The sequence below is a fragment of the Pteropus medius genome, unplaced genomic scaffold (genome assembly GCF_902729225.1).
Source record: "Pteropus medius unplaced genomic scaffold, Ma_sr-lr_union100, whole genome shotgun sequence".
In the NCBI taxonomy this organism is placed as follows: Eukaryota; Metazoa; Chordata; class Mammalia; order Chiroptera; family Pteropodidae; genus Pteropus; species Pteropus medius.
In genome coordinates, this window is record NW_024354911.1 from 7,313,473 (window position 1) to 7,340,768 (window position 27,296).

The window sequence follows — 27,296 nt, forward strand, 5'->3', positions numbered from 1 at the left end:
TATTGTCTAGAACATAGTCACATTAATATCTGTTAAATGAGTGGCTCTCATGACTTAGCCCTTTGTCTACCTCTCTAACTTCATTTCTTGACTTTTTACCCTGTGATCACTACTTGCTGGTCAAGCTAGCCTTTTCTTTTTGGTTATAGGTGCTCTCCTTTTTATTCTTCGCCTTGATAATTCCATTAATCCTTCAGGCTTCGGCCTATGTGCCAATAATTGATTATGGTCAAAAATGTCTTCTTTGACCATAATCAATTATAAATTAGGTTCCCTTTTTATACTCTCCTTTATACTTCCCTTCTTATACTTTATAGCATCCTTAGAAACATCATATGCTTATTTGAATAATTATGTTTTACATTTGTCTCTTCTCCTAGACTCCAGTGGGGTGGAAACTTTTTCTGTTTTGTTCACTGTTGCATCCCCAGCATGTAGTCCAGAATCTGTTATATTGTAGGCATTTAGTATCTGGTAACTGAATGATACTTTTTATAATTTGTAGGCTTGAGCAGGTATTTGTATACAGTAAACCTTTGACTTAAATTATTTTAATATTAAAGGCAAAAATCATTTTTTCATTACTTTCATGTGTATATAGTGTGTGTATGAATGTAGATAATGTCATTTTGTGATATTTAAAAAATTATTTCTTACCCTATCATTTACTTGGTATTATTTAAATACATTCTCAACAAGTTGTTTAAAACTCTTTTCTTATAAATAGGCATTCAAATCAGCAGAAAAGAAAACAAAGCAAACTTTAAAAGAAGTCCAAACGGTTACGTCTATTCAAAAAGCAAGAAAAGTATATTGGTAAGTGTTCTACCTTTTTATTTATAAGTATTTATTTGTTTTTAATAATTATTTTATTTTTCAACTACAGTTGAGAAAATTATGTGTTTCGAGTGCACAAACATAGTGATTAGACATTTATACAACTTACGGAGTGATCACCCCAATAAATCTAGTTCCCATCAGACACTAGACATAATTATTACAATATTATTGATTATATTCCTTATGCTATACTTTATATCCCCATGACTATTTTGTAACTACCAATTTATACTTCTTATTCCCTTCCTATTTTCAACCATTTCCCCAACCTTGCTTCTATCTGGCAACCATCGAAATGTTCTCTGTATCTGTGAGTTTGTTTTTGTTTTGTTATTTATTTTGTTCTTTATATTCCACATGTAAGTGAAATCATATGGCATTTGTCCTCTGTCTGACTTACTCTACTCAGCACAATATCCTGTAGGTCCATCCATGTTTTTTTAGATGGAAAGATTTCATTCTTTTTTATGGCCAAGTAATATTCCATTGTACATATGTGCTGCCTCTTCTTTCTTCTTTCATCTATTGATGGTACACCCAGGTTGCTTCCGCATCTTGGCCATTGTAAATAATACAGCATTGAACATATGGATGCACATGTCCCTTCGTAGTAACGTTTTGTATTCCTTTGGATAAATACCCAGAAGTGGTATAACTATGTCCTTTGTTTCTTTTTATAGCCTTTGATTTAAAGTCTGTTTAGTCTGGTATAAATATTGTGACCCCAGCTTTGTTTGTTTGCATTTTCATGAAATACCTTCTTCCCATCCTTTCACTTTCAGTCTGTGTATGTCTTTTGATCTGAAGGGAGCGTCTAGGCAGCATATGTAAGGGTCTCGTTTCTTATCCATTCAGCCAACCTATGTCTTTTGATTGGAGCATTTAATCCATTTACATTGAAAGATGATAGATAAGTAGTTATTGCCATTTTATTATTTACATTTTTGATCTTTGTTCTTAAAGAAGTCCCTTTAACGTGTGTTGTAATACTGGTTTGGTGGTGATGAACTCCTTAAGCGTTTTCTTGTCTGGAAAGCTCTTTTGATTCTGAATGATAGCTTTGCTGGGTAGAATAATCTTGGTTGTAAGTCCTTGTTTTTCATCACTGAGAATATTTTGTGCCAGTCCCTTCTGGCTTGCAAAATTTCTATTGAGAAATCAGCCGACAGTCTTATGTAAGCTCCCTTATAAGTAACTAATTACTTTTCTCTTGTTGCTTTCAAGATTCTCTCTTTGTCTTTAAACTTTGCCATTTTAATTATGCTGTGTCTTGGTGTGGGCCTCTTTGGATTCATCTTGTTTAGGACTCTCTATGCTTCTAGGCTTATATTGTCTTATTTTCTTCGCCAGGTTAGGGGAGTTTTCTGTCATTTCTTCAAATAGGTTTTCAATCCCTTATTCTCTCTCTTGGTACCTTTATGATGCGAATGTTGGTAGGCTTGGTATTGTCCCAGAGGCCTCTTAAACTATCCTCATTTTTTTAGATTCTTTTTTCCTATTTGATGTTATGCTTAGGTGTTTTCCTGCTACCTTATCTTCTAAATCACTGATTGAATTCTCTGCTTCATCTAATCTAGTGTTGATTTCCTCTACTGTATTCTTTCTTTTCTATCTCTGTTGAAGTTCTCACTGAGATCATTGAGCATCCTTATAACTGGTGTTTTGAACTCCGCATCTGGTAGATTGCTTGTCTCCATTTTGTTTAGCTCTTTTTCTGAAGCTTTGTTCTATTCTTTCATTTGAGACATGTTTCTCTGTCTTCCCATTTTGGCTGCCTCTCTGTGATTGTTTCTATGTATTAGGTAGAGCTGTTATTTCTCCCAGTCTTAGTAGGGAGGCCTTATACAGTAGGTGTTTATGGAGCCCAGTGGCGCAGTCTCCCTGGTCACCTGACCTGGGTGCTCCATGAATGTCCTTGGCGTGAATTGTGTGTGCCTTCCTGTTGTAGTTGAGCCTTGATTTCCTTGGGCACATCAGTGGGTAGGGTGGACCCTCTGGCTGATTGGTTGTGAGGACTGGCCATGACTACAGTGGGGGAACTGTTGTGCAGGGGCTGACCCTATGAAGCAGGATTTGCTTTAGGAGATTTCTGGTGTCTCCCCAGTCTGCCCTTTGGGTGTATCATCCTCAGAGGTGGCCAGGTGGTACTCTGGCTCAGCCTGAAGTGGGCTGCCGGGCACCTCCTGGATGGGGCCCTGCTGCAGGCCCACAAATAGCTCCCACCCACGTTGGACTTGGAGTTGACTTGAAGGGCCAAACAGCGAACTGAGGCCAGGTACTATTAGTTCCAGGCTTAGGGCTGCTCAGCAGGCGGTACGGGGCATGCTGAGGCCAGATGCTGCTTGTTTAGGTTTTGTAAACCTTTGAGAGGTTTTAGGAAAGTCCAAAGCATGAGCCATTACAGCCCATTTTTATGGAAAAGCCACCCGAAGTGGCTTAGTTGGGTCTACAAGTTGTTCGGTAGGGTCCTAGGAATCACCAGGACGGGGGTACTGTGTTAGCCAGGTTGATGGAGACTCAGATAGGGCAGCCGCCTGTGTCTGCACGCTGGTAGCGAGGAGTAAACTGGATTCCAACAAAGAAACTGGATTCTGCCAGCATTTCTGTCTCAGAGAAAGCTGCCTCTCCACCCTCGCCCTGAAGCCAGACAATTTAGTTCTTCTCCATATGTTCCCAGTGCCCTTTGTGCTGCTGCCCAATGTTGGAGCTCAGAGTGAATCCTGAGTCCATCAACAGGTAAGTCTGTATGTGGGCCTTTTAAGAGGAATGCCTGGGACTCCAGCTGCCCTCTGTCTCACTCAGCCACAATCTCCATGGGTTTTCATGGCCAGAAATTGTGGAAACTTCTCTTCCTGGCACTGGAACCCTGGGCTGGGGGTGTGGAGGGGGTGCAGGGACCCCTCACTCCTCAGGGGGGACCTCCACAGCCGAGTTATCTCTACTGATGTTATCTTCCATACATGGGTGTGGGACCAGCCCTTTCTGCGTTTCCACCCCTCCTACTCGTCTTGATGTGTTTTTTCTGTATATCCTTAGTTGACTTTAGGACTTTTGTTCAGCTAGACTTAATGCAATTCTCAATGGTTGTTCTGTAGTATAGTTGTAATTTTGATGTGGTCATGAGAGGAAACAAACACAGCATTTACCTATTCCTGTATTTTTACTGGAAATCAGTGTTCTACCTTTTTATAATATAGTTTTTGTTTTTATCAAAATTACACGTGCATATTGTTTGGAAAAATCAAGCAGTTCTACAAAACTTGTTACAAAAATCATAGTCCTGCAATTTTTTACCGCTACTTTTATTGCCTCCTCTTCCAAAGAGACTGCTTTTATACTTTTAGCTCTTAGCCGATTCTTTTGGTATATACCTCCTTTTCTCTAATATATTTGTATTACTGTTTCTTAATTTTCCTTTTTTACATTTTATTAATGGCATCCCACTATGGAAGATGAATATTTTATTCTTTTCACTTGTGCTCCATTACATACACACACACTAGCCAGCCTTCCAGTATAGTTATAATAATGATAAATGACATTTATCATTAACATTATTATGAATATTTAAATTGTAGTCACAGCTGAGTCATGTATTATTGTTTTTTTTCCCTGGTCAGCTTTTTGTCTTCTCTGAAATTGTCTTATTTCATTTGCTTTCTTTTTCTTTTTGTTTTTATGATTAATTCACTTCCACTCTTTCAAGTGTGCTCAAACACATTGGAATTCTATTAGTATCATCTTCTTGCAGAAGTTTCTCCTGGAGCTTTTTGACCTTTATTCTAGATTGGTTACTCTAAGCATTGTAAGATCTCTGCTTTCTCTTTCTTTCTCTCTATGTTAGATTCTCTTTTCTGGCTCTCATACTTCCTTTGTCTTTGTTGGAGTTATGTTCACTAGAAGCTTAATGTGAAGTAGGTAAAGTTTTTGAGGTATCTAAACTCTAAAAACATGAGTTTACTCTTTTAATTAATAGTTTGGCTGGGTATAGAATTCTAGTTTGAAAATATGTTTTCCTCAGATTTTTAAAGGTATTGTCCATTTTATCAGCTTCCAGATTTGATCTTGAGAAGTCTGATGTCATTTTGATAGTTGATATACAAGAAACTTGTTTTTGCCTTTGTGCGCTTATGGATCTTTATTTCCCCTTCTAAGTTTTCCAGAATTTAGCAATGATGTAGGTCAGTAAGGATGTTTTTATCCATTATGCTGGATACTTTGGATACTTTGGAGGCTTTTTAATTTGTAAACTTTCAGTACTGAGAAATTTTCTTAAAACATTTCTTTGAAAACTGTCTGCCCTCTGTTTTTTGTTTGTTTTCTTTCTCTTTCTTTTTTTGCTTTCTCCCTGAAAGTCTTATTTTTTAAATATGGAGCCCCTGGACAGTCCTACAGTTTTCTTGCATTTTCTGTTTTTTCAACCTTTTATCTTTTTGTTTCATATTCTGAAGGGTTTCCTCAACTTTATCTTTCAGTCTCTCCACTGAATTTCTTAATTTTTGTATTATGTTTTTAATTTTTAGCTGTTTTTGATTCTTTGAATGTTCTTGCTCTAGTTTTTTTATGCTAAGAATAGTTTGGGTATATTAAATTTTATTTAGTATCCCTTTCCGGCATGTCTGTCTTTTCCTAGCTTTTTTGGTTTTGTCTCCAGTTTTCATGTTAGAGACTTTGCTAATGTCCAGTGATTTTTTTTTTTTAATTTAAGTTTATCAGGGTAACATTGGTTAATACAATTATATAATTTTCAGGTGTACATTATCATTTGACATCTGTATATAGTGAGTGTACCACTCAGTGTCCAGTTTCCTTCAGCTACCATATATTTGATCCCCTTTACCAACTTCACCCTCCCCTTAAACCCTATATTTGACCCCCTTTACTCTATCTACCTCCCCGCTCCTTCCCCGCCCCACTAGTAACCACTAGTCTATAGTCTTCTGGTAACCATTAGTCTATATTCTATATCCATGAGTCTCTGTTTGTTTGTTCTGCTCATTTGTTGCTTTTAGGTTTATATCCCACATAAAGATATGTGATTTTCAACTTTTTCTGTCTGGCTTATTTCGCTTAGCATAATTATCTAAAAGTCCATCCATGTTGTCGCAAATGGCAGTATTTCATCTCTTCTTATGGCTGAGTAATATTCCATTGTATATATGTACCACAGCTTCTTTAGCCAATCATCTATCGAAGAGCACTTTGGTTGCTTCTGTGTCCTGGCCACCGTGAATAATGCTGCTATGAACATCAGTATGCAAATATCTTTTTGGATATGGGTTTTCAAGTCTTTCGGGTAAATACCCAGTAGAGGGATTACTGGATCATATGGTAGATCAATTCTTAGTTTTTTGAGGACCCTCCATACTGTTTTCCATAGTGGCTGTACCAATTTGCAGTCCCACCAGCAGTGTATGAGGGTTCTTTTTTCTCTGCATTCTCTCCAACGTTCGTTATTACTTGTCCTGTTGATTATAGCTATTCTAACAGGTGTGAGATGGTATCTCATTGTGATTTTGATTTGCATTTCCCCAATAGCTAGGTATGTTGAGCATCTTTTCATATATTCATTGGCCATTTGTATGTCTTCTAGGGAGAAGTGTCTGTTCAGGTCCTCTGCCCATTTTTCGATTAGATCATTTGTTTTTTTGTTGTTGTTATTGAGTTGTATGAGTTCTTTGTATATTTTGGATATTAGGCCTTTATCGGAGGTGTTGCTTGCAAATATATTTTCCCATTCGATGGTTCTCTCTTTACCTCGTTGATGATTTCTTCCAGTGATTCTTGATTGTCTTCTCACATTTTATAATAGAGTATTAATAGTCGATTGGGAGTTCTCTGAGTAGTTGGGCTTGTGAAATGATCTGCACTGGCCATTTTGTTTGGAACTCTCAATGTCTTTAACTTTTTTCCTCTTCAGCTTGTCTCATTTCCTAGAAAAGATTTTTTTCTTTCCAGCTTGTAAAGTGAAGACCTGATTGTCAGCATTTTGAGAGTCCAGTGGAAATAACAGGCTAGGGAGTCTCAGTGTGCAGTATTTCATACATTTACTTAACTTCTCTGTTTACGTATGTTACCCTTACTTAGAGCTGTGCCAAATTTTCTGTAGTCCCTAGATCTTCTTTGTACCATTTCTAGAGAATTAACTTCTGGCCTTCTCTTAGGATGTGGAAGGAGCAGGTCCCACCATGTTCAGAGTTGGAAAGAAGATCTGGGGAAGTAATTGCTTTTTGATCAGACTTTTTTAGTCAGGCCTTCTGTTTTTAACCCCATCTTAAACCCTATTTCGAGCAGTACCTTATGCTGTTATTGTTTAACCTTTTATGGGCTACATAATGTAAATTGATTTATTTCTTGGCTTTTGCACTGTCAGCTCAGGATTCTGCTTCTTGAATCTGATCACTCATCCATTTATTTTCCAGCTTTCAAAATTTCGTTCTGATTTTCTCCTCCCCACCCCATCTCTGACAGCTCTATTAATGAATAGGATTGACCTGTAATTTTCATTTCTCATAATGTTTATGTTTAGTATTGGTATCAAGGTTATATTACCTCATAAGAGAAATTGGAAAGTGTTCCTTTATCAGTTGTTCTTAAAGATTTGATGGAATTCACTTGTGAAGCTGCATACACCTGAAGTTTTCTTTATAGGAAAGTTTTTTTTATTACATTCAAATTCTTTAATAAATATAAGGACTACTCAGATTTTTAGTTTTGGTTAACAATGTTTTTCTAAGATTTTGTCTATTTTGTCTGAGGTTTGAAATATACTACAAAGTGTTTATAATATTCCACTTACCTTTTTTATATCCCCTAAGATGTTTAATAACATCTCCATTTTCATTCATGGTAGTTGTTATTTGTGCCTCCTCTTGTTTTTATAGGTCTGACCGGAGGATTTTCACTGTATTAATATCTTTAAAGAACCTGTTTTTGACTACTGTTCTCTATTGTATATGTGGTCTCCATTTTATTGTATTTTTTTAATCCTTCTACTTTTCTTTGGGATTCATTTGCAGTTCCCTTTCTGAGTTTTTGAGATAGAAGCTTAGTACATTTTCTTTCTCCATTCTCTTTTAAGGCAATAAATTTCCCTCTAAGCTTGGCTTTGACTGCAATTAAAAAGTTTATTATGTACTATTTTAATTATCTTTCATATAAAAATATATTCTCATTTCCATTTTGATTTTTTCACTCATGCATTATTTAGAAGTATATTTATTAATTTCCAAATATATGGGGCTTTTTTGGTTATTTTTGGTTACTGATTTCTAGCTTAATTTGCATAATGGTCATCCTTTGATATCTGTTGTTTAAACTTGCTTTATGGCTCAGCATATTTATAGTCAGCTTCATTTATAAATGTTTCATATATAGTTGAAGAGTGTCTATTTTACAGCTATTGAGTGCATTTCTCTATCAGCTAGGTCATATTTATTAACCGTGTTCAAATCTTTGAACAGTTTTACTATTTTTTTTAATGATTGTTTTTTCAGTTATTGAGAGAAAACAATCAAGTTATCACATAATTGTGGATTTATCTGTTTCTTTTTTTAATTCTGGCAGTTTTGCTTTATATATATGAGGCTATGTAATTAAGTGATACAAATATAGAACTGTTCTATCTTCCTAGTGAATTGAGCCTTTTATTAACTTTAATGAAATGTCCTTTTAACTTATTTTTTCCTTCTGTGTGAGATATTAAAACTGTATCAGCTTTCTTTTGGTTACTGTTTCCATGGTATATCTTTTTCCATTATTATATTTCAGCCTTTTTATATTCTTATATTGTAAAGGAATATATATATCATTGTTATTTTCGAGTTTGGCAGTCTTTTGCATTTTACCTGGAGAATTGACTACATTTATACTTAATGTAATTGCTGATATATATGGGTTTAAATCTACCCATCTTACTATTTGCTTTATGTTTGTCCCATTTGTTCTGTGTTCTTTTTTGTCTTCCTTATTGCTTTTTTCTGATTTTGGGAGGGAGGTGAGCCTGTTAGTTGTACAGTCTTTAACTAGAATGATTACAAAATATGCCCTTGATTTATATTTTTTTTGTCCATGTGAGTTTTACTAACCTCTTTACTATCAATAGGGCAGTGGTTAAATAAGTATAGTACATCCATTCAGCAATGAGGAAATTATATGTTTAAGTGATAAAAGAAAGCAATATGCAAAACTGTGTGTTGTGTCAAAAAAAAAAAAAGGTTTAGAGTTAGCATTTTATTTTAGCTTTTGTATCTATAAAAAAACGTCTGAAGAGAGATACACAGGAAGCTAATCATGATGGCTTCCTTTTTGATGGTGGTGGTGGGAACCAGAGGGATTCAGGATCTTCACTATACCTTTTTATATAATTTAAAAATTTTTATTTTGAACCATGTATATGTATTACTTAGTCAAAAATCAGATTATAAAATAGGGATAAAATCATTTGCTATTATATTTTGGGGGATATGAGGGAGTTTGGTTTAATGCCTGTGTTCAACCTTTCATCTTTAACCAGAAGTTTTTACATTTCAGATTAAATCATAAAAAATTATCTTGGTAGTCATATATGATATAGGAAATATTTATGTTTATCGCTATCGCATGTCATTTTTCTAAATGTTATACAGATATACACATTACTTTTTATTGTGATGGTACGTATTAATCATATTTTGTTTTCTTTGTTAAAAGATGTGACTTTAGAAAGCTATAAAGGAGTTGTTAACTTTTTTTCTTTCAATTTGATAGGTTTGAGAAATTTCTGTGGTTCATTAGCTCAGAGAACTATCTAATTATAGGTGGACGAGATCAGCAACAGAATGAAATAATTGTGAAAAGATACTTGACACCAGGTAGGTAAGATTAAAAATCTAAAGAATTTTCTCTTAAGTAATTAGACCAGTTATATCAATATTAAGTATACATTTTCATCTTAAACTTCTTTGTTGACAGATTTAATTGGTAGAAAGAGTTTGATGCTTAATAGTTATGGTTCGACAGTTCTCATTTTAAGTGAATATTTCTAAAGTAGTAATACTGAGCTAATCTACAGTATTGGGCTTTTGATTCTCTACTACTTTAACAAAATAGCTTTAAATCCTCCAAAATATTGTAGATCAAAATTTTTAAAGCTTAATTTTTCTGTGCCAGACTTTTTTTGCAACCTTTTTTCACATTTAGAAATAGGACTTAAGCCTTGTGGAATAAGGCCTCATATTTATTTTTTTTGTTTGCCGATCACCACCTCACAGTGCCTAACCCTCAATGGTGAGTATCAGAAATTAATAATCAATATCAGAGCTAATCTGATGTCCACTGACGGTCCTGAACCAGGAGAGAAAACAACAGGGATCACATTACATGGTGCCCAGGTTTTGCACTGGCTGCTCATTTTATATATTAAGATCCATGAACTTTTCCTTTTCTGATTAACCATTCACTCCTACATTCAGCTTTTATTCTTTTGTTCGTTCATTGCTATAACATACTTAGAATAAAACTGGAAGTCCTCATCATGGCTTATAAGACTCCTGGCTTCTTCTCCAGCCTCATTTATTACCACTCTCTCCTCAGTCTGGCCTCTTGACTTCTCTCCATGCATGGAAACCATCTATAGTCCTCAGGACCTTTCTATTTGCTATGATGACCTATGCTCCCATATGTCTCTCGCCCTCTAGCAGGCTAGCCTAGGCTTGCTTACATGATAACTCAACATGTTTCTAAAAGAGAGAAAGCACACTGGCCACTCAAGGCCTAAGCCAGGAACTGGCACTTGGTCACATCTGCCACATTCTTCTGGCCAGGACAGGTCATAGGACAGGCCCAGATTCAAGGGATGGGGAAGTGGACTCCACCTCTTGGTGGGAGAAATTTCACAATCACAGAGCAGAGAGATGCGGGTAGATACAGAGAAAGGAATTGTGACCATTTTTGTAATCTGCCACATTAGCAATGCTGTCCTATTATAAGGAGGCCTATGAGAAATCTCTCAGGGGTAGGAGACAGATTTTTATTTATATGCCTTCTTATCTCTTTTATAGATTTTGAACCCTTAAATAATAAATAAATAAATAATTTTAACTTTAAAAAAAAACAGGACTTAAAATATTGTTTCTTGTTTTTAAGGGGACATATATGTACATGCTGATCTTCATGGAGCTACTAGCTGTGTAATTAAAAATCCAACAGGTAATATATTTCTGTTATTCAGAACTTTAATTCCTTTCTTTAAAATAATTTTAATATAAGACAAAGATTGTCAATAAAGACAATACCTAACTTTCAGTCATGGATAGAAAACTAGATACAAGGTCAACAAGGAAATAGAAGATTTGAACAATACTATAAGTTAATTAAATCTAATACATATCTCTAGTACACCCTACTTAACAACAGTAGATTCTCATTCTCAGATGCTCCTGGAATGTTCTCCAGGATAGACCATATGATAGTTTATAAGTGAAGTCTCAATAAATTTAAAACTATTAAATTCACACACAGTTTTCTGACCATAATGGAAAGAAATTAGAAACCACTACTAGAAAATTTAAAAAGTTCACAACAAATGTATGGAAGTTACACAATACACTCATAAATAATGGGTCAAAGAGAAAATCACAGGAGGTGTTAGAAAATACTTTGAAATGAAAGAAATGAGAACTATCAAAACATTAGATGCACCAAGAGCAGTGCTTAGAGAGGAGTTTATAGCTGTAATGCTTATAATAAAAAAGAGGAAAGATCTCAAATCAATAAATTTGTACACATTAAGATCTAGAAAAAGAAAATCAAATAGCCCATAGTAGGGAAAAGAAGGACATAATAGAGTGGAAATAAATGAAACAATAGAAAAAACAATAGAGAAAGTCAACAGAACCAAAGTTGGTTCTTTGAAATGATCAATAAAATGGATAAACCTGTAGCTAGACTGACTGAAAAAAAACAAGAGAAAAGGTTCAGTTTCCTAAAATCAGGAACAAAAGAGGAGCCATTAACTATCAACTCAGAAATCAAAAAGATTGAGAGAATACTGTGTACATTTGTATAGCAACAAATTAGATAATGCAGATGAAATGGACAAATTCCTAGAAAGACATAAACTGCCAAAACTGACCCAGGATGAAATAGAAAATCGAAACAAACCAATAATAAGTAGAGTTTGAATTAGTAATAAGAAAAATCAACTTACAAAAGAAATCTTGGGCTCATATGGCTTCACTGATTAATTCTACCAAACTTTTAAAGAAGATTAAACAGCAATCTTTCACGAACTCTTTGAAAAAATAAAAGAGATGGGAACATTTTTTAACTCTTCTATGAGGCTGTTTTACCCTAATAATACCACCAAAGACATCACAAGAAAAGAAAACTATAGACCAATATCACTAATGAATATAGATACAAAAATATTCAACAAAATGTAAGGAAACTGAATCTAGCAGCATATTAAAAGGATTATACACAATTACAAAGTGGGATTTATCCCAGGAATGCAAGGTTGGTTTTAAGATATAAAAATCAGTGTAGTACAGTATATTAATAGAATAAAGGACAGAATCACATGATCATCTCAGTTGATGTAGAAAAAGCCTTTGGCAATAATTCAACATCCATTCGTGATAGAAGCACTCAACAAACTAGGAATAGAAGGGAACTTTCTCAGCTTGATAAAGAACATCTATGAAAAGCCCACAGCTAACAGTTATACTTAGTGGCAAAAGACTAAAAGCTTTCCCCCTAAGATCAGGAACAAGATAAGCATGTCTGTTCTTGTTGCTTCTGTTCAACATCGTATGGAGGTTTTATGCAGGCCATAAAGCAATAAAAAGAAGAAATATCCAGATTAGTGAGGAGCAAATAAAACTGTTTTCAGATGACTTGATCTTACATATTTAAAACCAACTATGTGTGTAAGACTTGATCTTACATGTTTAAAACCTTAAGGAATCCACCAGAAATTATTAATAAACAAATTCAGCAATATCCAGGATACAAGATCATAACAAAGGTCAGTTCTATTTCTGTACATTAGCAATGAACAGTAGTAAAAGTTAATAAAACACCCATTTATAATAACATTAAAGAGAATAAAATACTGAGGAGTAAATTTATCAAAAAAATGTAAAACATACACCCCAAACTATAAAAAAAAATCATTGAAAAAAATTAAGACCTAAATAATTGGAAAGAAGTGTTCATGGATTGGAAATATTGATATTGTTCCAATGGCAATACTTCCTACATTAATCTACAGATTCAATGTGATCCCTCCCAAAATTCCAGCTCCCATTTTTTTGCAGATGGACAGGCTGATCCTAAAATTCGTGTAGAAATGCAAAGAACCCAGATTAGCCAAATCATTCTTGATGATGAAGTATAAAATTGGAGGACTCATACTTGCTGATTTCAAAACCTCCTACCAAACAACAGAATCAAAACTGTGGTATTAGAATGAGGATGGGCAGATAGGTCAATGAAGAGAATTGAGATCCCTCATTTATGGTCAGTTGATTTTCAGCAAGGGTGCCAAGGCCAATGGGATAGAACAGTCTTATAATAGATGATGCTGGGACAACTGATATCCATGTGCAAAAGAATGAATTTAGATCCTCTACTGCACACCATTTACAAAAATTAATTTTGATGCATCAAAGACCTAAACTTAAGACCTAAAACTATAAAATCATTAAAAGAAAATAAGACATAAATCTTTATAATCTTGCATCAGGAAGTTATTGCTTAGATATAACACCAAAAGTATAAAGCAACCAAAGGTGAAAAAACACTTAAATTGGACCTAATCAAAAACATTAAATTCAAAGGACACTATTAAGAAAGTGAAAAAGACAACTCACAGAATGGGAGAAAATACTTGCAAATCATTTATCTGATAAAGGACCAAAGAAGTCTTTAAGATTCAACAATAGAAAACCCAGTTTAAAAATAAGCAACAGATTCAGTAGACATTTCTTCAAAGATATGTAAATGGCTAAAAAGCACATAAAATGCACAGCATCATTCATCATTAGGGAAATGCAAATCAAAACAACAATGAGATACCACTTCACATCCACTAGAATGGTTACAATGAAAAAACAGACAATAAGTGTCGGTGAGGGTGGAACCCTTATACCCTGCTGGTGGGAATGGAAAATGTTGCAGCTGCTATAGAAAATAGTTTTACAGTTTCCCAAAAAGTTAAACAGAATTTACCAATTCCACTCCTAGGTATATAACCAAGACAATTGAAAATGTACGTCCACATAAAACATTTTTGCAGATATTCCTAGAAGCATTATTTATAATAGCAAAGAAATGGAAACAGCCCATATATCCATCAACTGATAAAGTGTGGTGTATCCATATAGTGGAATAGTATTCAGATTTAAAAGGAAAGTGCTGAAACGTGCTCTAACATGGAAGAACCTTAAAAACATTAGGCTAAGTGAAAGAAGCCAGACACATATGATTCCATTTACACCCGATCCTTGAACAACGCAGGTGTTAGGGGCACCAGACAACCACTGCCCCCCACAATGTAGTTGGAAAATCGGTGTATAACTTTTGACTCCCCAGAACTTCACTATTAGTTGCCTACTGTTGACCTGAAGCCTTACAGAAACAAACTGTGATTAACACCTATTTTGTATGCTATATGTATTATATGTTATAAAGTACACTAGAAAAAAAAATTACTAAAAATCATTAGAAAATACATGTACAGTATTTATAGAAAAAAACCCGTGTACTTCAAACTTATGTTCAAGGGTCAACTGTATGTGAAATTCTAAAGGCAAATCCATAGAGAAAGAAAGTAGATTAGTGATTGCCACGGGCTGGGAAAATGGAAAGTGACTATTATTAATGGGTATAAAATTCCCTCTAGGGAAGATGAAAATTCTGGAATTAATGGTAATGGTTACATAGCTTTATGAATATGCTAAAACCACTGGGACTTTTTAAGCTGGTGAATTTTATGGTATGTGAATTATGTTTCGACTTAAAAACATTTGAAATCTAGCTAGGGATATATTATTAATATGCTCTTTATTTTGATGATTTAGGCAATGTATAGTAATTCCTGAAGTCTTCAAAGTTTAAATAGGTGTTTTAAATTATCCTTTTTGTAGTGAAGTTAGAATTATTGATATAAGTGAGAAGATATTTCTTCTCCAACTTGTTTTATTTACTTAAACCATCTAAAAGCCTGCTATGTAAATACATTTTTAATATAAATAGTAACTTTTTGTAACATTGAAATAAAACTGTGGTACTAGTATTTAAAATACAAGAAGATTGAACCTGCCACACATGCGATTTTCAAATAGTGCTCTGTACAAAGAAGTCTGTACTTTGGTACTGAAGCATTGTAGCATTGTTATTTCAGGAGAACCAATTCCTCCTCGGACCTTGACTGAAGCTGGCACAATGGCACTTTGCTACAGTGCTGCTTGGGATGCCCGAGTTATCACTAGTGCTTGGTGGGTGTACCATCATCAGGTAATAAGGGCTGTGGTCCTTTTTCTTAATTTATTAAGAGCTACTGTGGGTATAGATGTCATAAAGGCTAAGTACCTTGGAGGTGACATTTTGGTGGTGGAAAAAAATACATAATGTCAGGTAGCAACTGCTATAAAGACTTTTTTTTAAAGCAGAGTAAGGGGATAGAAAGTGATAGGGGCTACCATTTTGAATAAAGTGTCAGGGAAGGCCTTTCTGTCAAAGTATGATTTGATCAGCAGCTACCTAAATGAAGAGAGAGTGATCGTGCAATTATATGGAATAAAGAGTGTTCCAGTTACAGCTGGCATACTGACCTAAAAGGTCTTTCTCCTATTCATCTTTCTTGGAATTTTCTGAATTCTCTTTGGCCTTTCCAGAAAAGTAAATATATTCAGTGGTTTCGTATTTACTTTGTTTTAGTAATTGTCCTTCTTTGTGGTTAATTCTATTTTATTTGATGATACTTCATTACATATTTGACTTAACACTGCTGTTGATACCACATTTTCAAGAATTATAATCAATAATGATATACTTTTACAAGGTCCTAAAGCTGTACAGCAAGGTAAAAAAAGAGTTCAGTACCATTGTCCTTTCTTAGATTTAGTTTTATTTTATATCTATTTAAATTATCTTCTCCTATGCTGTGATACTGCATTTTAGGAAATTAATATCACTTCTGGGATTAGATTTTTCTGCTTCAGTCGTTATAAAAGTGGCTTTAATTCTTTTATGAATAAGTTTTGGCAGTTTCACAGTTGTACAAAATTTTTAAAAATTGTGGAATTATATTGCTTACTCCTATTTTGACACATTAGAATATTATTTTTAAAAATCTGCTATCTTTAGTCCCTAAAATGAAAGGTTATTTTTTTACCAAAAATTTTCTCAGAAAAGGATTTTAATAAATATAGTTTTATTTTAGTAAATACAGGTTTATGATAAGTTTATTAAACTTTTTTATTTTTCTCATATCACATTAGAGGAATAGTGTGGACCAGTTCTGGCTCTAATCCAAGGCATTTGAAAATTATCGATGTAGTATATCCTTCATTATTTCCTTTCTTTGTTACTACCTAAGGTATATCTATCATTGAAGAGAGAGATCTGTCCTTTCCATGTTGAGAATTTTTGCTAAATTACAAACTTTTCAGGACATAACGCTTTTTACTTGAATATAACTTTACTCTCTTGAGTGAAAATTTTTTTAAGAAACGTATTTCTTAAGAGTATAATGTATATATTATTGTGTTCCTCAGGTGTCTAAAACAGCACCAACTGGAGAATATTTGACAACAGGAAGCTTCATGATAAGAGGTAATGACTTGTCAGTGTATTATGGAGACAGATTTGAGGACCATCTACTAATATTCTCAGAATAGATACTAATTATTTTTATTTCATACATATGAAATCTATTATGAAATAAGGAAAATAGCCCTAGTGTGGCAGATTTAGCATTTGTCATGTCATCTCCATTTATATTTTTTTATTGATGAGAGTGTACTTTCACATAGTTTAAAGTTATAAGGGTAAGAAAGAATAGCATGACCTTTTTTCTAAAAATGAATTATTCAGAGTCTGACTAACCCAAAGGATGAGAGCAAGCAGTCATATTTTTTTCTTTCCTAATTCCTGTTCCTTACATAATGCCAAATTCTGTAAATGGGAAATGTTCCTTCATGACAAAAGAAAGACAAAACATGTGTGACTATAGGTGTCAGATATCTTGCATGCATAAAATAAAGAAAACAGATTTTTTAATTGTTTATGCACATTATCTTTTGTAGGAAAAAAGAATTTCCTTCCTCCCTCATATCTAATGATGGGGTTTAGCTTCCTCTTTAAGGTACTCTTCATCTTTGTTATTTTTTTTTTTCTGATTTTCATTAGTCTCACCTAAAGTTCCATCAATGAAAAAGAACTATTTCCATAGGTAGATGAGTCTTGTGTTTGGAGACATCGAAGTGAACGAAAAGTCAGAGTGCAGGATGAAGACATGGAGACACTGGCAAGTTGTGCAAGTGAACTCATATCAGAAGAAATGGAACAACTAGGTAGTTTACAGATTTTAATAAAGTAGCTTATAATGTTTTTTATTGTCTAGTTTTCTAAATTCTTAGCAGATCATATCTCCTTTGGGATAATTGAAATTAAAAAAAAAACTTGCTATCAGTTTTACTGAATTCCGTTTTTGGAAATGTTAAGTATAATTCTAGTGAATTATGAAGTATTGGATCCATAACTAATATATTTGGGTATATGTTTATATAATAAAACTTCCGCATTTAGTGGATAATACATAATGTGTTTAACAGAGATAGACTCAGGTTCATATGAATGAGCATTTACTTTCGGATTTAGGAATTAGAAGTGGTACAAAGATGAGTTATAACAAGTGCAATTTCCTTTATGAGAATTTGGCTTGATTTAATAATATATTTGCTTCCAGTAGAGAATAACTATAGTTACTGGAATAAATTTACCTACCTACCTACCTAAAGGCACTAAGGAAAATATGCCCTCTAACTTATTTTTATAGTTAGTTTTTCTCCTATGGTCATTATTTTTTAGGAGTAATATTTGCATTGTTTTGTTTACAACTGCTGTTGTACTTCAGGATTTCTGTTTTTTGAATTTTCACCATGTTCCTGAAACTGTATAAAGTGCTTTATTTACATTATTTTTTACTGAATTCTCATGGTCTTTCTTGTCACATGGGTGGTGGCATCTCATTTTATAGGTGAAGCACCTAGACCATATAACCGTAGGCAGTGTTCCTTTCGCAAAAGTGTGAACACCTACTACATGCCAATTATATAACATGTATTATCTCATTTCAGTTCTCATGTGCAAATAACAGAATTTATAGAACTGCTTCTTTTGTCCTCCTTTTTAGAAAAGACAAAGTTATAGTTTTTATTGTAGAAATGGTCGCAGTATCCAAGAAATTTATTGTAGATTGTAGTAAAGGATCTTGGAGATCATTTATTCCAACCAGTTCATAATACAGAGAGTATCCTTTTGTCTAAATCGGAGTACCCTTTGGGGATGCTCAGGCCTTTTTCTGGTTATCTTTTGGAGAAAAGGACATTAGTAGAATATTTTTATGAAGTTTTCAAGGAAATCACCTAGCTTTATTGTGATTGTAGCACTCTGACCTTTCCTTATGGTAATTCTACAGATGGAGGTGACAGTAGCAGTGAAGAAGATAAAGAAGAATTACATGAAACTCCTGTGGAAGTGGAACTCATGACTCAGGTTGACCAGGAGGGTATTACTATTCAAAGTGGCGGAGATGAGCTAAGTGAAGAACTAATTCAGGAAGAAAGCTCTGAAGATGAAGGAGAATCTGAAGAGGTGGTCAAAGATCAGGAACCTCTTGGTGAAATGAAGGATGAAGGGGAAGAGACATTAAATTATCCTGATACTACCATTGACTTGTCCCACCTTCAGTCCCAAAGGTAGTTGAAAAACCATAATTTGTTTTATTTTGTAAGCTCGGAATGATGAAGAGTTAATCCTTACAAAGATAGTACCAAGATTGACCTTCGTACTGTTACCCTTCATTTTCCTAAGGTCTTATTATCTTTTCACCATTTGGTTGGGGGGTAGATCTCTCTAAAGAAATTACCAGGACCTAAAGTAGAAAAATACAGTATATATGAAAGTGGCAAAATTAGGTCAAAAATAGAAATGAGTAAATTGTTATAAATGCTAATAATATAGCAAAGGCCATTCCATCCATAAAATAAGTGTTTTAGTGTTTAATGCCTTACTGGTCACCAAGTAAACAATACCATAGTTATAAAAGCATTATCATGGAAGTATTATCATTGAAGTAGTTAAGACTGGTTTAGGAGTCAGAACAGAATTGAGTCTTAGGGTGTATCCTTTGGCAAGTTACTTTATGTCTAAGCTTCAGTTTCCTTTTTGGTGAAAATGGAATGTTATCCCATTCACTGGGTTTTAGTGAAAATTATAGATGCATGTAAAGCTTCTAGCGGTGTCTGGCACATAGTAAATGTTCAATACGTGTCAGCTATTAAAGAATGTATTTAAAAGTGTGAGAAAATGAGTAATTTTATTTTTTCTAATTTTACCGAATTTGAAAATTTGTAGGAATGCCAATACTTAAGACTTTTGTAAATGAATGCCTTCTACAGGCTAGTGCATCCTGTTTTCATAGGTCCCTCCAGAAATTGGTTTCAAAAGAAGAATCTTCTAATATGGTAAGCTGTTTTCAAAATTTTATGAAGAACATCATGTCCTCAATGAAGAGAGTAATTTTCTACTTCTACTTTTTAATTTTAATTTTTGAAAAATTAACATTAGTGATGTTATTGTTTGCATTTGCTTTTTTTTTTTCTTTAATTTTAATAGAGTGACAGTAAATTACAGAGCCGAAGACATTTGTCAGCCAAGGAAAGAAGGTAAACATATTTTTGTTATCTAACTGAAAAGCATGTCAGTTTTTTTTTTTTTTAATTGACAATTCACTTATGACAGATCACTTAGCTGTTCTAAAGACCTCCCTTATTAAAATTACCAAGATTTAGCATAAATCTTGTTTGGTTTTTAATATTCAACTCTAATAGGTTTTTCTATTTTAGGGCCCTAATCTGTCACTGTAATCAGTGAGATAGGTCAAGTAACACGAGACAAACCTTTTATTACATATATATTGTACGATAGGGTTTGCAGTGTATTAAATAGACAGATTGGTTTTAGGATAATATTGATAGGAATAAACAGGAATGAATACTTGAAATAGGAAAGTTTTATATATGAGAGAAGACTTAGTTTTTTGGTTTGCTTTTTGTTTTTAAATATAACAGTAGGACTGAGGAGGAAAATAGAAAGGTACAGGCTGAAGGAAAGGAACAACTGAGACAACTGCTGTGGGTTAAAAAGACTAAAACCGGTAAAGCATTCAAGGAAGAGGCCCTAGATTGAAATGGAAAATAAACCTTTTTGTTTGAAAAAGATAATTATTAAACTATTACAGAGAATTCTCTGAGAACGTGGCACTACGCTAGATAGCGAGTATACAATGAGCTAAAATATAAAATTTGTGTCATGAAGAAGCTTTTACGTCCTGGATTCAGGAAATAGCCATAAACCTATTAGTACATTTGACCCTTGAACAACACAGGGATTAGGGGCGCTGATCTCCATGCAGTTGAGAATCTGCGTATAACTTTAGTCGGGTATCTGGATTGAAAACAGTTGAGCCTTGAACAACACTGATTTGAACTCTGTGGGCCCACTTCTTCGGGGCATGTAAGTACAACCCATATTGTTCAAGGGTCAACTGTAGTGTTATCTGAAAGTGATAATAGTGGTTGAGGAGTAAGAAATTTCTCTGAGTTCAGATGTTTGGGGAAATATCAGAAGTATACTTCGAAGATATATTAGGACTTAGGTAAATGAAGATAAGGTTGAACACGAAGACTCCATGAAGAATTAGCATGAACAAAGTGGGGCAGTGCTTTGAGGAAATGAGAGGTAGACTGAGGAGAAAGGGAGCAGAGAGTTCATGTTTGTGAACTGATAGATAAGACTGGCCAAGTATGGACCACAAATGGAGAACTTAGAATGGCAAGCTGCGTATTTTGGATTTTATCCTGAAAGTGATGTGAAGAGGACTTTTATAAGCTTTTGAATGGGAATGTGACATAGGTAAACAATTAAAGATTAATCTCGAATTTCATGTAGAACAGATTATGGGGGAAATCACTGGAGGGAGTCTGATTAGGAAGTGATGATGACCTAGACTGAAACAGTGACATTTGGAATAGAAGAGATTGCATGTGAAAACTATCACAGTAATAGAATTTCCTTTTCTTCCTTAATTTTGCTTGTTTTTGTATCCATTTATTTATTCAGTTAACCAACAAATATTTTATTGAATACCTAAGATGTGCCAAGGCCATGTTGATAGAAAGACTACAAATCCCAGTGCCTGGTCATCAGGGTGTTGAGGGACTGTATATGGCTGCTGAGTAAGGATTAGTCAAGGATGACAGTGTGTTGTCTGAATAACAGAAACAATGAGGAATCCATGAGAAAAATTTTCAGTTTTCCTGTGTGATGATTTGCTGTTCTTTGTATACTGTAGCCTGATGATTATCAATTTAAGCAGAAGCCGTGATCTCTTATATATTACATATTCCCTTTTCCATGTAATTTTTTTAGGGCACTAAGAATTTGAAATTCTAAGAATAAGTTGTTCCCATTTCATTTATATTTAGGGAAATGAAGAAGAAAAAGCTTCCAGGTGACTCTGGGGATTTAGAAGTGATAGAGGGAAAGGACAAAGAAAAAGAAAATACTCTACATATTGAAACTCATCAGAACACAAACAAAAATGCCCCAGCTGTGCAGCCAATGAAGCGAGGACAAAAGGTAATAAAACTTTAGGGTGAATTGTTAAAGTCAGTATAGTATGGTTGTGAAGTTCCTCTTAATTTTTTAAAGTTTAAGTGAACAGATGATGTAGGCAAAAAAATAATCCTATGTGACACCCTTTGACTAAAAATTAGTTGAAAATATAGTGTTTGGGGAACATAGAGATCACTGTTTCATATTCCTTTAAGATCATCTAGACAGAAGACCTCATTTTATGTAGAAGAGGAATGGGAGATTGTGATTTGCCAGAGACACTCAGCTAGTAAAGTGGCAGTGCTGTTCTTTTATTGATAATTGAGCTTAGTAATTTCTTTTTCAATTATTAGTGTGATTTGGGTTAGAGTTCTTATATATTTTATTAAAGGTGGGTGATGAAGGAAGAGGTAGTGGATATAGAATATACTTTTTAAAAATGCTATAGCAGTGTAAAAAAGAAGGGATTGTGAACCAATATATCACTATCTTTTTAAAAAAATTCCTTTGAAATCTTAATAAAGATCATGTTTCATGATCTTTCCTCCATCTATAGTGACCAGAATTTCCTGTGTTTTTTTTTTTTACCAGTAGGCCTCAAGTAAATGAAGGAACATACTACACATATGGAAGGGAAGAATATCGATTCTCCCCATATTAATATGTAAATTCACCATGACTTTAATTAGAATTGAGATTTTAACTTGATAAAGTAATTGTGAAGTTCATTTAAGAGTGAAGACTAGAGAATCGCTAAGGAAGTCTTAAAACCTTTAATGTTAGAATTATTAAAACAGTATGATGTTAATATAGAACAGGGAGATAGAAAAGTGAAACAAATGTAGACACAGGACCATTAATTGTACCTTTAAACAATTAATATATGATAAAGTAATACTATAGATTGGGAAGGTATGAAATATTAAAAATTAGTGGCTAGTCATGTTAAACTACCAAAGTAAATTCCAGCTGTAGAAAAGAACTATCAATAAAACCGAAAGACAAATGGCAAATCTGAAAAAGCGATAAAAGAAATGCTAATGTAAACAAGGAGAATTGTTTTCAACCAACAAATTAAGAGATAATCTCATTCAGTAAATGTTTACATGCATACCATGGGAATTCTCAGCGGGAGTCCTAACACCACCTTTGCTTTTTGACTCAGCAATTCCACTTTAGGAATTTATCCTAAAAAAAAATCAGTGTATGCACTAAGGATATTCATCAAGTTGATATTTATAATAGCAAGAAAACAAAATAATCTAAATGTCCAACAATATAAAATAACAGTAAATAATAGGGTGCATCTTTACCACATTGATTCTTCCTGTCCATGAATGTGAACTGTAATGATGCGACACTATTTTATAGTCTTCAATAAAGATATATTTTCCCCTAGTCTTACCGGTCTTATCTAGTCCTACTTAGAATTTTTCTTACTTTTTTAAAATGGTGTATTTTTAAAACTTTCACTTCATAGTTATTAATTGCTGGTATGTGGAAAAACAATTTTCATATTCTAGTAATAGGCAATCTTATTGAATATTTTCTATTTCATGTGTAGGCAGTAATACTGCTTTTCTTCTTTTCTAATCCTAATATCAATTATTATGGTTTTTGCACTAGCTCAAACATCAGTAGTGCTGCAGAGAAGTAATAATAGTGTGCATCTTTGTTAATTACATTAATGGGACTATTTCTAAAATTTTCTTCATTGTTGGATCTTTCCTACGGGTTGTTGGTAGATATCCTTTATGAAGAGTTATTTTAATAATGATGAGTCAAGTTTTGTTGAATGCTTTTTCTGTATCTATTATTTTTCTCCTATAATTGATAAATGTGGTAAATTACTTGAGAAAAACTATTAAATTGGCCTCTAATTTCTCAAATTGTCCTTACCTGGTTTTGGTATCTAGGTTATACCATTTCCTCTTTTTCTACTCTCTGGAAGTTTATGTAAAGTGGAGGTTGTTGGTTCCTTGAAATTTGATAGCATTTGCTTATAAAATTGTACCTGGTGTGTACAGTTTTGCTGGTAGGTTTTTAAGAAATAATTAAATTTCGTGTTTAACTCGATGAATTTTTATTCATGCATATCAAGACACTTGAACATTTCCAGTCCTCCAGAAGGCTCGCTCTTGCCCCTTTCTAAATAGTATCTCCACCAAAAAAAAATTATTCTTACTTTAATTATAGATTATTTTGCCTGCTTTTGAACTTTATATAAAAGTAATCATATGGTATATACTCTGGCACGTTTCACTCAACATTCTGAGTATCATCCATGTTGTTTATAACAGTTCATTTGCATTGCTAAATAGCATTCTGTTGTATGAGTCTGCCACAATTTATCTGCCTGCAGTGTTGTTGATAGACATTCTTATATATGTCTTTTACGTCTACAAGTATATGTTTCTGTTGTGTAGCTAGGAGTGGAATTGCTGGGTTATAGTGTATACATATTGTATTTGGTTTTAGTAGATATTACCACTTTTCCAGAGTACTTATACCAATTTCCTACCAAGCAGTGTATCAGAATTCCAGTTGCTCCATATCCTTACTAACATTTGATATTGTCAGGGTGTTTTGTTTTTTTTGTTTTTGTTTTTTTGTTTTTGTTTCGTCATCCAAGTATGTATATACTACAGTCTTTTTGGCTTTAATTTGCATGTCCCTGATGACTAATGATATTGAGCACTTTTTCATGTTTATTAGACCTTTGAATTTTCTCTTTCTGAAGTGCCCATTTTAAAAACTGGGCTGTCCAACTTTCTCATTGATGTATATGAGTTCTTTGAAATCCCGAATTACGAGGCTTATCTTGGATAAATGTATTACATATACTTTTCACATTTTGAGGCTTGATTTTTTTTTCACTTTTATAATAGTATTTTTTTGATGAACAGCATTTGCTAATTTTAATGAAGTTCAACTCATCAATCTTTTATGGTTAGTTTGTGTGCGTGTGTGTGTGTGTGTGTGTCCGTGTCCTGTTTAAAGAAATCTTTAAAATTTTAGAGATTTTTTTATTTGGGTCCCAGCTAAGATTAATCAAGATGAAAATCTTTGCAGGTGAGGCCTAGATGTCTATAATTTAAAAACCATTAGGGTGATGCGAATGTGTAGCCAAAGAATCACTAGTTTAAGTTGATGAAATTCAGTCTTATGAGCCTCTGCAATAAGTACCTAGCCTAGCTTTGCTGCCTTATTTCTTGTTCTTCGTCTAGCCTAGCTTTGCTGCCTTATTTCTTGTTCTTCCTCTGTATATATAGCTTGATCCAACCAAATGTGATGACTTGCTATTACTACTCTGTCCTGTCTTTACCTTATAATCTTCCTTTTCCTATGTTCTAAGATACTATAAAATTTACTTCCTTTAAGACTAACTTACAGGTTTGCTTTATTTCTCCCCCACAGTTGTTGGTCAAGCTGAATGTTTCCTTTCTCAAAGTTATCTTAGAAATGTTTGTACCTCTTATTTAGATTATCTTGCATTAATTTATCCTTACTCATATGTATTTTCTTTTACCACCAGATGGTAAATTCATTGAGGGTGAGGACTGTGGTTTATCTATCTTCATAATGGTGCCTCGCCCAATAAGCATTTTAACAGCTAACTAAAGAAGAACCTTTTCTTTAAAAACATTTGTTGTCAGTTTTTAACTGTGGAGTTTTTCCAACCAAAATCTTTTTGATTTTGTAGAGTAAAATGAAAAAAATGAAGGAAAAATACAAAGACCAAGATGAAGAAGACCGTGAACTCATCATGAAATTGCTGGGGGTAAGTAACATCTAAAAACATTTTCTTCCTTTGCTTTCCAAGGGGCATCCAGACCACTGCCTATCTAATATGCTAGGCATTTAATCCATTTTTTGTTACAATATTGACAGTATTTAAAATACTGACATCAGCTGTTTTCTTCTGTGAATTAAAGTCTGCAGGGTCAAACAAAGAAGAAAAAGGAAAGAAGGGTAAGAAAGGAAAAATAAAGGATGAACCAGTGAAGAAACAGCCCCAGAAACCTAGAGGTGGACTAAGGGTCTCAGACAGCATAAAGAAAGAAACTCCATCCCTTGAGGTTATAACTCATGAGATACAGGATTTGGCTGTGGATGATACGCATGATGACAAGGTAAGGCTACCACACACATACAGGCTTTTGCATCTTAGTTAGGGTGACGAACCATCCCAGGGTTCCCAGGACATGGCACTTAACAGTGCTAAAACCAGAATGAGTGATAACCCAATTCTTAATGGAAAGTCACCTTAGAAATACAACCTATGAGACTAAAATTGCAGAACATAAGCATAAAAGTGGTAGTGTTGATAGCTGACAAAAAGTTTATCACAAGTCTTTAGAAATAATCAGTTTTATAGAGAAGCTTTATTTGATTCTGGTGGGAACTGACTTAATTAAAAGAAGACAAATAATTGGGATTGTCTGGAAGATAAATGGAAAATAAAGTTGTACTTCTCTAGGTTTTTCTATAGGATTACATGTAGTATTGCCTTACATAATGTTGAAAGTGGTTACATAGTTAAAGTGCCAAGTGCCCTAGTAGGAAAACCAGTAAGAAGTTGTTTTCCAGTTAAGATGTTTGCCTAATTGTTCCATCGACCGAATATAAAAGCCCAGCGTTAAGCATATCTTCTTGCATGAATGTGTATATCTTGAAATTCTGAGCAAAAGATCTGTTTTATAAACTTGTAAAAAAAAATTTATTCAACTTCTATTTTTATTTATGGCAGTTAAAGCTTTGGTTATAGTTGTGTGTTCCGTTCAGTGCAGGTAATGCTTATGGGGACTCTAAATGTATTACTGTTTTCTTTTTTCCCTGCTGAACAGTATTGTTGTTTAGTAATATTAAAACTCATTTTGATCCTCAAATTTTTACCGTTATCTTCATATTTTATTCCGTAAACCCTAGACTCACAAATATTCATTAAAGATGTTATTTTTATTTATTATTTATTTACTTGTTTCTTTATTATGAAGGTTAAATGCCACGAAGTAGGGGGCAATGTCTTAACCATATGTGTGTTGTCAGGCCCAAGGGCCTCTTCCATCCTAGTCAGAGGGAGTGCTAACCTTCTTTTCTTTCACACAACACTATCCATCATTTTAAATCTTCCTTGTATTTACTGCTTTAGCACATACTCTATAGAAGTTTTCATCTCTGAACTTTCAGACTTCAGAGAACAGTCTTTTTTCTCTTTGAATGGCATTGCTTTCTGAAATATTTAGACACACAAATTACTTCACTCAGTTTCAGGACATTGAAGAACACAATCCTGGGGTCCTTATCTTATGGGTTAGATGTGAGTCTTGTTATTTCACTGTTTCTCCTCATAGTTTTGAGTGGTGTGGAATTTCAATTTACGTTATAACTGACTTTTTAAATTGTGTTTGTTTGGAACAGGAAGAGCAAGAGCTGGATCAACAGGGAAATGAGGTATGATTTTGGGTTGGAGTCTCTACTACAGCACTCTGGCTGCAGTCCAGTTCCCAGAACATTTTACACACAACTCCTAATTAAAACTGAAAAGGCTAAGACAAAACTGCAGGCTC

The 27,296-nt window shown here is 33.9% G+C and overlaps 1 protein-coding gene and 1 non-coding gene across 3 annotated transcripts in view; one reads left to right on the forward strand and one right to left on the reverse strand.

Moving 5' to 3' along the window:
* NEMF (nuclear export mediator factor) overlaps positions 1 to 27,296 on the forward strand; it is a 49,916-nt gene that overhangs the window by 18,112 nt on the left and 4,508 nt on the right. For both annotated transcript variants that reach the window (XM_039856734.1, XM_039856735.1), the window contains exons 16-29: positions 728 to 816; positions 9,589 to 9,692; positions 10,966 to 11,028; positions 15,227 to 15,339; positions 16,602 to 16,659; positions 17,133 to 17,191; positions 17,279 to 17,399; positions 18,527 to 18,806; positions 19,532 to 19,574; positions 19,726 to 19,775; positions 21,597 to 21,750; positions 25,430 to 25,507; positions 25,662 to 25,859; positions 27,148 to 27,180. In XM_039856734.1, the coding sequence (XP_039712668.1) occupies positions 728 to 816; positions 9,589 to 9,692; positions 10,966 to 11,028; positions 15,227 to 15,339; positions 16,602 to 16,659; positions 17,133 to 17,191; positions 17,279 to 17,399; positions 18,527 to 18,806; positions 19,532 to 19,574; positions 19,726 to 19,775; positions 21,597 to 21,750; positions 25,430 to 25,507; positions 25,662 to 25,859; positions 27,148 to 27,180 (1,443 nt within the window). The remainder of the gene's footprint in view (positions 1 to 727; positions 817 to 9,588; positions 9,693 to 10,965; positions 11,029 to 15,226; positions 15,340 to 16,601; positions 16,660 to 17,132; positions 17,192 to 17,278; positions 17,400 to 18,526; positions 18,807 to 19,531; positions 19,575 to 19,725; positions 19,776 to 21,596; positions 21,751 to 25,429; positions 25,508 to 25,661; positions 25,860 to 27,147; positions 27,181 to 27,296) is intronic.
* LOC120597993 (U6atac minor spliceosomal RNA) lies at positions 26,713 to 26,838 on the reverse strand. The gene has a single exon (XR_005651485.1). It is a non-coding gene; the product is annotated as a U6atac minor spliceosomal RNA (small nuclear RNA).